The 12,498-nt window shown below is 41.5% G+C and overlaps 1 protein-coding gene across 1 annotated transcript in view; it reads left to right on the top strand.

Annotated features, from left to right (window-relative positions):
• LOC135201026 (RAD50-interacting protein 1-like) overlaps window positions 1–12,498 on the top strand; it is a 153,155-nt gene that overhangs the window by 131,319 nt on the left and 9,338 nt on the right. Inside the window, exon 12 of the mRNA XM_064229871.1 lies at window positions 1,524–1,886. Coding sequence (XP_064085941.1) covers window positions 1,524–1,886 — 363 coding nt within the window. The remainder of the gene's footprint in view (window positions 1–1,523; window positions 1,887–12,498) is intronic.

Raw genomic sequence — 12,498 nt, 5'->3', positions numbered from 1 at the left:
CAAAATTGCAACCTTCGGTCAACTTTGACTCTACCGAAATGGTCAAAAAACGCAATTGTAAGCTAAAACGCTTATATTCTAGTAATATTCAAGCATTTACCTTCATTTTGCAACAAATTGGAAGTCTCTAGCACAATATTTCGATTTATGGTGAATTTATGAAAAAAATAACATTTTCTTACGTCCGCGCGGTAACTCTTCCGAAAAAATCATACGTGCGATTGTGGTAATGTTTGCACCATTTTAAATTAGCCATTACATAAAGTTTTATACATGAAAATGTGCGCAATTTCATGTAGAATACAACGAAAAATAATTTAAGGTTGTAGCTTCTCTCATTTTTGAAATATTTGCATATAAATCACGATAAATAGAAAAAAACCACGTTTGGTCAACTTTGACTCTACCGAAATGGTCAAAAAATGCAATTGTAAGCTAAAATTCTTACAGTCTAGTAATATTCAATTATTTATCTTCATCTTGAAACAAATTCGAAGTCTCTAGCACAATATTTAGATTTATGGTGAATTTAAAAAAAAAACTTTACTTCCCTCCACACGCGGATTCTCCGCCACAAATCTCCGAAATGCGTAGGTCCCATTCTCGGAATATTTGCTCCATTTCATATTAGGCATTTCATAGAGTTTTATATGTGAAAATGTGCACAATTTCATGTAGAATAAAACGAAAAATATTCGAAGGTTGTAGCTTTTCTTATTTCTGAAATAATTGCATATAAAAAATATATATATACAAAAATTCGACATTCGGTCAACTTTAACTCGTCAGATATGGTCGAAAACTGCATTGGTAAGCTAATACTCTTACGGTATAGTAATATTCAATCATTTGTCTTCATTTTGAAAGAAATTGGAAGTCTCTAGGACAATATTTAGATTTATGGTGAATTTTTGAAAAAAATATTTGTTTACGTCCGCGCATTACAAATTCATGCATTATTTTGTGATAATATTTTCTCTGTGTTGCTTTTATCGTTTTACAATGTGTTATATACCAAAATGATCACAATTTAGTGTACATTACAACGAAAAAGAGTAATTTGTTACCTTTAACCGTTTTGCGCACAGCGCGATTTGAATACAATTATATATGAAATTTCGTTTTTGCGCTATCATATATCGCATTATTTATATATAATAATGATCATTTTTTTCATTTCTGATGGTTGCATACTAAACTTCAGCCAATGACAAAACAAAAGGAGCCAAAAATGAACTCTTAATCTTGAAAACTAAGCGCGCTGTGATTTTTTGAAAAAATATTTTTTCCTCTTCCGCACCCACTCTGAAACACCTCCGGCACACGGGAGACATTTTTTTTTTACCGCTTCGGCGTTTAAGGGTTAAGGAAGTATATATTTGGTATTTGAACTTTCAAGATAGGCAGTTATAAGTGCTTTTAGAGAAGGTTCTAAGTATTCACGGGTTTTAAAATTGTTACCGACTCCAAAATTGAAATAAAACAACTTTAGGATATTGAATGCATTTGTTTTTTGCTTTCAGGATGCTCTTGAATCATTGAATACTAATGCTGAAGCCCCATCAGTCTCCCAATTAGCTGAAGTGTCAGGGTCAGTGTTTGACTCAACTGTGGAACTTTACAGTCATATTGAAGGAGAAATGATAAGGACTCTCAGCAATTATGTATTTAGCGAAGTAAGAGCACGAAGTCAGCCATACCGCAAGGATAAATGGTTTTATACCACAAATCCAAAGGCACTGCAAAACAATAAAATTAATGAACCCAGCCCAAGTATATGTCCATTACTAGAGGTGTTGGCAAGACATTTACATGCTCTCAGAGACATTCTTGCTTCTCCACTATTCATATCATTGTGGAAGAAAGTAGCCGACACACTCAACAAGGTAAGTAGATTAGTTTTTATGGAAGAAAAGAGTTTTAATTTTTTAATGTGTTAAAATCATTCCTGTTTGTAAGCTAACTACTTTCTGGTGAAATTTTTTTTTATAATAATTTGACTGGAGTTGAAGTTATCAGGCTACCTTTCTATCAGCTCGAGGCTGAGCAGTTATGTGACCCTCAGTGGTCTAACCAAAGATAACTTTAAAATAATACATATTGCTATCAAGTTAGTTATCAAAGGCATGCTGTTTTTTCTTAGGTACATTACCTCTGCAGTGTAGCTGGATCCAATTCATTGTTTCCCAATTAGAGTACATTTGACTGTTGTTGCTTCATTGTACAGGTACTTACTTTGAACCTTGTAACTTACTGGCAGCTTTTACTTTTAACATAATGTGAACCCTATAACCTACTGGAATTTTTTATGTAAATTGCCATTATGTAAGCAAAGTTTTAGTACTATTATTTATGATGAATGACTTACCTACAGTTAAAGATAGCTTCATCTTTGTACTATCAGGTGCAGTCAGCATTCAAAATAAGTGTCACTTGGCTAAACCGTATGACTGTAGTTCACATTTTCTCCACCAGTTGTGTATTGATTTAGTTCTCATAAGGATTCTGGTCACCATTCAGTGTGGTTCTCAGGGCATTGGCTAGTTTGGCTGTTAGCTGTTTTTTCACAAGATTGGGACTTCTTCTGGTTTGTGTACTGAGGATGTCTTCGATTGACACTACGAACAAAAACATTGGGTTTTGCAAGAATGTTTTCTGCATTACCAGATTGTAGTAGATAGAATTAGATAAGCAATGTATGCTGTAGTGTTAGGTAGGCACACAGTATGTGCCAGTTGTAGGGATCAGGAATATGATATCAACTAAAGGTGTGAGGAGTGTAGGGAGTGGTCAGATTAATATATGAAAAAATTTCTTTCATATAAGAAGAGTAATCAAATAATAAGTCTCTCCTAAATACCCTCCTCCCTCCATCCCTTCAATTTCACCACTTTCTCTGTCTAGACTGGAGCCTCAACCTTAGCTCCTCCTGTTTCCCTTTCATTTCAGGTAAAGCACATTCTATAGTTAGAATAGGATGTTAGTCATATTCTGGAATCTATATAAGGGTTTGATTTAATTTCTTTTGGATAACCAGTCCACATCTCCCCATAATGTGCACTTTTTTCATAGTCCGCTTTGAGAGGAAAAGTGTCAGTGGCCTCACTTATCTGTAGTCTGAGCTTAGGACTGCCTTGCAACAGTTCCTTGGAGGAGTCAGCTGCCAGGGAGCTGGGTTGGTTCACAGGGCAAGGTTCTTCGGTGTTCTGTGGTACCATCCTGTAATCTGTCTTGATCAGGTGGTCTTTTGGCTCGCTTGCTAAAGGATAATTTCAGGAAGCCTAGTCATTGCACCAATTATCGATGTCACCCTCATCAGACTGGTAGTGAAGTTGGCCCTAGCTCCTTTGTTACAATGATTGTAGTTAAGACCACTTCTCAGTTCTGTATCCAAAATGACTAATTTTTAACCAATTTGTATTTTTCATAACTTACAAACCTGAGGTCTTAACATTAGGATAAATACTCAGTGCCAGCTGGAAACTGGTCAAGTTTAAAATAATTGTGTATGCAAGGGACTACAGGCGGTCCCCGGGTTACGACGGGTCCGGCTTACGACGTTCCGAGGTTACGACGCTTTTTCTTAAATATTCATTGAAAAATCCGCCCTGGGTTACGACGCTTGTTCCGAGGTTACGACGCTGACGCTTCCGATGCTCCGAGTTTACGACGCTTTTAAAAAACACATATTATGATAAGATAAGAATCCTTTATAGTTTAGCACAGTTTCTCTCTATCTCTCCCTCTCTCTCTCTCTCTCTCTCTCTCTCATTTGTATTCCAAGAAAATAATCACTATAATTCTCTCCCCCACCCCCTCCCTCCCTCTCTCTCTCTCTCCTTTCTCTCTCTCTCTCTCGCTCCTCTCTCCTCTCTCTCGCTCCCTCGTCTCTCTCTCTCCTCTCCTCTCTCCCTCTCTCTCCCTCCTCTCTCTCCTCTCTCTCGCTCTCTCGCTCTCTCTCTCTCGTCTCTCTCTCTCTCTCTTTTGTATTTTCCAATGAAAATAATCACTTATATAATTTCTCTCTCTCTCTCTCTCTCTCTATACTACAAAGATGTATGTTTTTTAGTATGATAAATAAATGATTTACTATTTTCAAATATTAATATTAATTTATACAGCAATAATATCAATTCATTAAAGAAAATACCATAGTGAATTAGTAAGATTTTAGCTTATATTTAAAAAATTATCGAAGAATAAAGGAAATCCCAGTCTTCTCAGTTGAAGGAAATCCCAGTCTTCTCTGTTGAAGGAAATCCCAGTCTTTTCTGTAACCTTTCCAGGTACTAAAACTGTCAGATATATATCATGTTCTGTGACAGCCAAAAGGGGGAAGAGCTGGGGGAGAGCTGCAGTGGTCCTGACATTTCCCCCCCTCTCTCTCTCTCTCTCTCTCTCCTCTCTCTATCTCTCTCTAGTCTCTATCTCTCTCTCTCTCTCTCTCTCATCATTTACTGAGACTCGAGATTTTTTATGTGCTTGTACTATTTGTTTTTAATACTTTCAAATAATAATAATAATAATAACTGTAATTACAAAATTCATATGTGATGATATTTTAAATTTTAAAGAAATACAATACGTACTAATCTATCCATGTCACTTTTAATTAAGGTTAACTCTCTCTCTCTCTCTCTCTCTCTCTCTCTCTCTCTCTCTCTCTCTCTCTCTCTCTCTCTCTCTCTCTCTCTCTCTCTCTCTCTCTCTTTTACCGAGATGAAAGAATTTTTATGGTACTAGTATGTAAAATGTTTATTGATAATTTCAGTTATTTAATAATAATAATAATAATAAAACTTTAATTACAAAATTCATAATGGTTGTATTTTAGAGAGATGAAAATGACCTTTCCATTTCACTTGTAAGGATAATTCCTCTTTCTTACTGAGATGAGAGAATTTTTATGGTAGATGCACGTGTTTATTATATTTCAAATAATAATAATAATAATAATAATAATAATAATAGAAATAGTAATAATACGATAAATAATTTCAAAAGAAAATTCTTCCCTTTGTCTTTTTCTGTATCAATTTCCCCACCTCAACTCGAGTGACACAAGCTTAACAATGCCATACAATGGTCAACGAATTTAATGGTTTTATGTAATTCTCTCTCTCTCTCTCTCTCTCTCTCTCTCTCTCTCTCTCTCTCTCTCTCTCTCTCTCTCTCTCTCTCTTACTGAGATGAGATCATTTTCATGGACGTGTATGTAATAAGTTTATCATTAATATTTTCCAATAATAATACAAGTACATATCTGAGTATTTTAAATACAATAATCATTCCATTTCTCTCTTTTAAACAATCTCTCTCTCTCTGCTCTCTCGCATCTCTCTCTCATGTCTCTCGCTCTCTCCTCTCTCTCTCTCGTCTCAACCTCGTCTCTCTCTCTCTCTCTCTTCTCTCTCTCATCTCTCTCTCTCTCCCACAAGATACTTCTCATACATTTGGTGTCTATTTCTTCCTTTTATTTCTCTCTCTCTGCTCTCAGCAAAAGAATTGATAGACAGACAAACATAATTGCACAGTCCTCTCTTTCTCTCTCTCTGGAGAAATATATGTATTTATGGGAGGGGAAAAAGTTGCCATACAGACATTCATTTCAATCTTATTGAAACCTAAGGAGTTATTTCTCTCTCTCTCTCTCTCTCTCTCTTGTATTTTAATGAAAATATACAGTAATTTGTGAATACACAGTGTTGCACATGAAAAAAGTAAATTAGTGATAATTTTAGAGATACGGCCCTAAGAAAAATTGCAAATTAGTAGTGAAATTTTCCCTGTGGACATGTTTTCAAGAACGTCGTTCCGGCTTACGACGATTTTCGGGTTACGACGCGTCTTAAGAACGGAACCCCCGTCGTAACCCGGGGACCGCCTGTATTGGCATCTGTGCCATTTTATTCCCTCCACTCCCATTTCCCCTTATAATCTTCCCTTTCCACCTGTTCTGCATCACTTTCCCAGTCACCTTTTGGCACTTAGGTGTGATGCAACAAGAGGGCATGCCTCCTGTTGCCTCCGGTCGCATGTCACCAGTGGTTTTGTTTGAGGAGCTGTTTTCTGCTGTCTGATAGACGAGGAATCAATGTAAAGTTTTCTTTGGCTTTTTGGTAACTAGCTAATCGTTCTGACTCTATCCTTATTTTTGTAAGGAGATGGAGACCTAGAGACTAGGTCTTAGTAGTTAGTTCTTGATATGTTGGCACTTACATAGTCCGTGAAGAAATGTAGGCTTTAGGCTTTTTCCCTTTGTTTAGGGCACATTTTGAGTTTCCTAAATGTTCTGGCACATAAGGCCTCATTCAAGAAGATTAATATTAATAAACATTACCTTAATATAATTTATCTAGCCCTAAATCCCAAAAACCGTGACAAAATTTACCACATTGGCAACCCTGTTACCTCCTATTCTGTCCGGCAGTTGACAACACTCCGGTTTGACAGTTACAAAACCTTCCCTTGAAAATCAGTTGTTAACGAGCGCCCGTGAGTAAACATCACTGCCGCTCTTTATAAATTTCTGAAACCTTTTGTGTCATTAAACCTGTCAGTATTAGTTAATGCAGCTTTATGTTATTTACCGTTTATGATATCCACAAAACTAGTGCATTGACTTTTATTTGTTCATTGTTGATTTTATTTTATTTTGACTCCATGATCTTCCTTCTGCTAGCAACATCAGGAATTGCCTGGTTTGTGGGACAAGGATGAGTAGCAGGGAGTATGACCCCCGTGACATTTGGAACTCTTGTCGTGTACAGGTTTGTGACCTTGACTTCTCGAAGCAAATTATGCAAGTCTTGGTCTGATGGAGGAATGATGGCGTATCTTAAGCATCTAAGAATCTTGCAGCGTAAAAGATTGTCTAAAAGGAAAAAGAAATCGGTAGCTAAACCTATCTAATGATTTTCTTGAATTGTGTGCTCATGGTTCTGGTTCTTCAGTTTCGGTATCATGTGATTCTGATTCCGAATTAATTGACGTTTTTCCACCTGTACAGCTGGTAACTGATGAAGTCGTTTCTGAAATTCACTCAAATTTTTGGCGATGGAAACTAGTTGGAATAAGAAATTTGAATCATTATAGCTTAGTTTAGATAGAGACATTTCACCCAAGTTTTAACAAGCTGTCAGAAAATTTTGAAGCAGCTTTTACTAGGATGTCTAACTATCATTTAGATTCATTTTCAGCCCCTTGTCAGGTATCTGTTGACAGCACACTGGTTAACGGTGCGACAGATACCCTGGCTTGTGAACCCTGCTGTGGCGTAGGGGGGATCCAGTCCGGGCAGGTGCCTGCCAATTCTGCACTCAATGTGTCCTGTTAGTCCCCGTAACACTGCCAAAGGGTGCTTATTTAGGAGAAGGGGTTAGGGGTATTAGTGTTAGACCTAAGACAGCTAGTTGTCAGAATTTTACTTTGGGGGAAGTTTCATAGTTAGGTTCTGATGATGACGTGGATTTGTGTGATATTGGTTTCATTGAATGGAGGTCATGATATTGTTCAAGAAACTTTTTTATTTAGTTTTGAGTTCTCTTCCTCAGGCAAGGCCTAAAGAGCAGAAGCAGCCTCTGCCTCGCTGTATTACGGAAGGGATTTTTCTTGACAGTCATTTCCGGTCGCAGGAATTTTTACGTTTTCCCTTTGCTCAGAGGTTCGTGAGGGTGAGGGTGGATGTCACTGTAAAACTTTCAAAGGTGATCGGGGAAGGGAAGAGGAAGTTCTCTTCTCTTCTATGACAACACTGGAGAGGTGTTTATCAGGTGGCGGAGGATACTTCATTCTCTCGACCCCCCAAACCAAATCCTGATTTTGTCTGACTTTTGGGTCAGCCTTTACTTTCCAAGGCTTCGGTCTCAGTCTCGCTTGAAGACTTTATTGTCATGGAGTCTGTTATGAGCTCCTGCAGGAGGCTCAATCCTTCATGTGGGTCCTCGGAGGTCTTTCAATGTATGTCAGGGACTCCGGGTTTGTTCCTCCCAATGCTCCTCTTTTGAGAAATTTCGCTCTTCTATTTCGATCGCCTCTTTACATCTGAATGAGCTTGCCGCTTCTATACAGGCCTTTCTAGTATCTGTAAGCGTAACCTGTATTTGTCGCTGTTACCCTCTTCTCTTTCGGAGATGCAGAGAAATAGTTTATTGTCCTCTTCTTTTGGCGATTCCCTTTTTGATGTAGCTGTGCTTTCTGAGGTTTTGAAAGAACATCAAGGCAATGTCTCTTCTGGTCACTGGGCCTTATCAAGAGCTTTTCCCAAGAGTTTTCCTCCCATTTCTTCAAGGGGTAAGCGTAAGTTTAGTGCCAGACTTGCACCTTCTCCTCCAACCCAACCCCCTTCTGGCTCGTTTCTCTTGAGTACTACATCATCTCAGGCTTCTGACGCCTCGGCTTCCTCTTCTGGCGCTCGCCCTTTGAAATTTGGGAGAGGTTCTTGGCGTGGATTTAAGGGAAGAGGAAGAGCTCAACCTCCGGGAGGTCCTTCTTCTTCCTTGTCTGTGCGTAAGAATTTTCAGAAGTAGGAGTCATTACCTTGCCTGGAGGCCACAGTAGGAGCTTGTCTCTCTTGACATTGGTCAGCTTGGCAGGCGAGAGCGGTGGATGCTTGGATGTAGGTGCTTGGGTAGTGGAGGTCCTTGAAGATAGGTTACGAGATCCTTTTTGTTTCGAGACCTCCACTTTCCAGTCATCCTCTCGAGTGCAGCAATTATTCCCCTCATTCCATCAGGGGTCAAGCCTTGGAGAAGGAGCTTTTGTGTTAGCCAATATTCACCTCTTGAAATCCATACTTGGTTTGCAAACCCCATACTTGACATGTTTGCTTGCCTATCTCAACATTGGTTGTCCTTATGACAAACTGTAAATTAGTCTAGTGTAAGCTTAGGTTATACTATACAATACTTTACATAGTTATTGCAGGCTGTTTACTTTATTGTAATACAGTAGTATAAACACAACTGTTGTTTGATAACATGACTAATCTCACTGTTGAAAAGGTGAATAAAATCTCAGACCAGAATTTTGGTGGTAAATTATCCGTGCAAATGAAAGACAGCCTTCTTATAATAACGGATGAAAGCAACTTATTTGGCTCATGACGAATAGTTGCTTCCTGGAGGACATGTTTCCGACAGTTAGTTCTGGCTGTAGCGAACTCAAACATGTCAGACTGAACTGTTTGCGTCAGTGACTTGGTGAGAAGCTTAAAGAGTGGCTCAGAGCCGTAAGAAATGGTTGCCACTTCCGTCATTGCCATGGTGTTAATGGACCTGGCTAGCCTAGTCTTGGCCTCAAATTCAGCCTGAATGAGGCTGTCCGGAAGTCTAGGTAGCTTCTCACCAAACTGATCCATAGCACAGTCTGGCTTGAGTTTGCCCGCTGAAAAAGTGTTGGGTAAATCTTCCCACAATTCTCCGAGTGAGGGGAGCAAAGGAGATGTGGGGTCTGCTTCCCTTAGCTGTGGCAACGAGTCCCCCTTCTGGGCCGCCGGAATAGTGACCGTAGCTATTTTGGTAAGGAAGGGAAGCGGAGTTCCCTCTTCCATTGTGAAAATGGTGAAGGGACTCTTGAAAGGTTGAATTTTCGTGTTCGAACAATCCATGTCCTCTAAACACCTGAGCCATTTTCTTTGAGCCTGGTCACGTGAGTAGAGGACTGTCTCCTTAGGGACCTTGTCATCTCTAGTCATGGCTGCGTCAGTGAGTCTGGCGTAGCCAATGAACGGTGGTTGTAGACCCTCCGGGTAGAACTCGAAGTCCTCTATCCTTCGAGTACCACACTCCGGAATTGAAATAAGACCGTCCTGGAAAGGGGCGTATGACGCCACCCTCCAGGGGTTATTCATAGAGAACGGAGGCAGAGAGTCATGAGGTGGGAGCTGAGCTATTCCGGTGCCGAAAGGTGGGGGAGTAGCTAGAGGAGCCTGGCTAAGTTCGGCGATGATGTTATCCTGGGACGTGATCCTGTCGGACAACCGGGAGAACATCTGCTCCATACTGCTCTTTAGAGAGCCGACCAAGTCTCCCATGTGTTGCAACAGACCAGCATTGGGATCCAAAGCCGGAGCTGCTGCGGAGGTGGTTGGGTAACTCTGAACAGGTACCAAGGGGAGAGGAGAAACGGCTGACTTCGCCGGAGTATGTGGCCTCTCCTTGGAAGACCTGCTCCTTGAGGATTTGGAGCTAGACCCAGAAGTTCTAGACCTCTCCGCTTCGGGGTTTGTAGCCGGAGACTTAAGAGATGTTGACGCCAACGAAGTCTTTTTGGACGACGACGACGTCTTGCTGAGGGTTTTTACAACCGTCTGTCCCTTGACCTTAGGTCTTACTGAAGCGTCAGGAGAAGTATAAAGGAGCTCAGCTCCTGTAAAGCCTTGGAAGGAAGCTGGAGAGTTAGCAGGAGTAGAAGACCCAGTGGCGCCCAAGGGAAGCCCTTGGGCGTCCAACGTACCTACCTCGACCAACAGGTCGTCAACACCTACCATGGGCTCTATATTTAAATCAAGTGTCGCGACGTCCGACGAGATATCTTGGCCTGGTTCCTTTAACGAAGCGGCGAGCTGTTGTTGAATCGCCGCCATAGTCGGGGCTGCCTCTGCCGGGTCGACGTAACCCGTTGACTTGCCGCCGGGGAAGATTAGGACAGCCAACCTCTTCTCCAGAATGTAGGGCTGTCCCTTGGCGGCGTTCTTACCGAAACCGCCGACCCAAGCCCTCAGGGTTGCCAGGGCGGTATCTCTAACGGCGGGAGCCTGGAAGAGAGGGCATTCATTAGTTTTAAGTTTAAACTTAAGATTAAAACTTAAGTAATAGGCTTAGACTAAAGACATAGGGGATGCAACATCCCATATAAAAGGAGCTTAAGCTTAAAATAAGAGATTAAAATTAAACTTAAGAACTACAACCTTTCTTGGGATTGCCGAACGGAGTTAGGAATACTTACCCCGTCCAAGAGCTGACTCACAAGATCGTAGCAAATGGTGCAGGTTTCGTGGAACCAGACCTGTAGATTCCCGTGCGGAGTCGCGCATGGAGCATGGGACCTGCAGACTTCATGTCCACAGGGGTCCTGGAGCATGGCATTGCATCCTGGATGCTCACAGTTGGTGGTCTGTAAGTGAAAAGATACATGAGTACCGTAAAAGACATCACTTACAGGCTAGTAGGCTAAAAGAACTCCGCTGCATGCCGGAGCGCGAAAAATTTTGGGCATAACCCCTCCCTTACCGCCTGAATAGGCTAGAACCCCGGAGAGGTCCGGTGTGATAACGTAGGTAACGGAGGGATTCGGCTTAGGCTAGCTTAAATTAAACTTACTATAGTTTAAATTAAACACTAAACACTTAAGCCTAAAGCACTAGTACGTACCGGAATAATTCCGGTGCGCGGCGGTGTTCGTGTCGCGATATCAGCGAGACGGGGTGGTTAGGAAAGACCAACTGTACGCCTGCAGTCCGCCCGCAAGGGTGAACTAGCAACCTTCCACGTGAATGCCGGAGCTCCGGTAAAACAAAAAGCACCAGTAAACCGGGAAGGAGCGAGAGGGCGAAACAGACTTGAGCCAACAACGGAGCGACGGAGTAACGACGGGGGGGGGAAGGCCAGTCCCCCCCTTAGTCATCCGAGCGCGCCATGAAGCAAGAGAACGGTCAAGTCCAGTCCTGGGTCTGTCCAGCCCCCCTACTCCCTCCGCCTAGGGAGAGAGGGAGGCAGGCACGGGTATGTGGAGCGAGCGAGGACAGACCTACCCCCCCCCTATGGAAGAGCGGGAGGAGGGTAAGGTGACTGGACGGGCGCCTGGCTGCTTCGCGATCACATGGTGACCACGGAGCGGTAACATGAGAAATACAACGAAAAAACATAGCCTAGGTTAAAGCAACCAACTAATCAGTGAGATGCTATACAGAAGCAACCGAACTGATGAGAGGAAGCAATAAACTGGTGGGGACCAATGAAATACGGAACCTAGGCTACGTAAAATGCCAGGCGCCGTAGGCTAACCTAAAAAATATAAAATAACTAAAAATTACATTAAAGTAAAGTAAGAAAGTAAATCAGTAGGAGAAACAATCCAGGAGTGTACGACTAACCCGAAAGAAAGTCTACCACTCAAAGCTAGCCGGGGCCGATACTAAGAGCTGTGGCTAGGGTCTGGATGGAAGATGCCTACGCAAGGTAAAGAAGACATGCATGCATGACATAAACCAAGTAGGCTGGACCCCTAACATAATATAGATAACTAGCAATAGAGCGTAAAGTAATAAGGGAAGGTTCTAGGTATGGAAGACCAAGAACGAACCCGCCACGAGGCAGAACAATGCCGCCATGCTTCCGACCAGGAGCCAGTATTTATACCTAAAAAACGGCAAATACTGACTCAAGGCCGGAAAAAAACCCAATAGCAACAATAACAGATTACTTAACTTAGCTGCTGCGATGGCTGCACGCTCCATAATTAGTTAAATCCAAGAAAGGGGCACAAAAAACACAGAGC

This window comes from Macrobrachium nipponense, chromosome 27 (assembly GCF_015104395.2).
Source record: "Macrobrachium nipponense isolate FS-2020 chromosome 27, ASM1510439v2, whole genome shotgun sequence".
NCBI classification, from domain to species: Eukaryota; Metazoa; Arthropoda; class Malacostraca; order Decapoda; family Palaemonidae; genus Macrobrachium; species Macrobrachium nipponense.
This window is presented reverse-complemented; position numbering and strand designations above follow the sequence as displayed.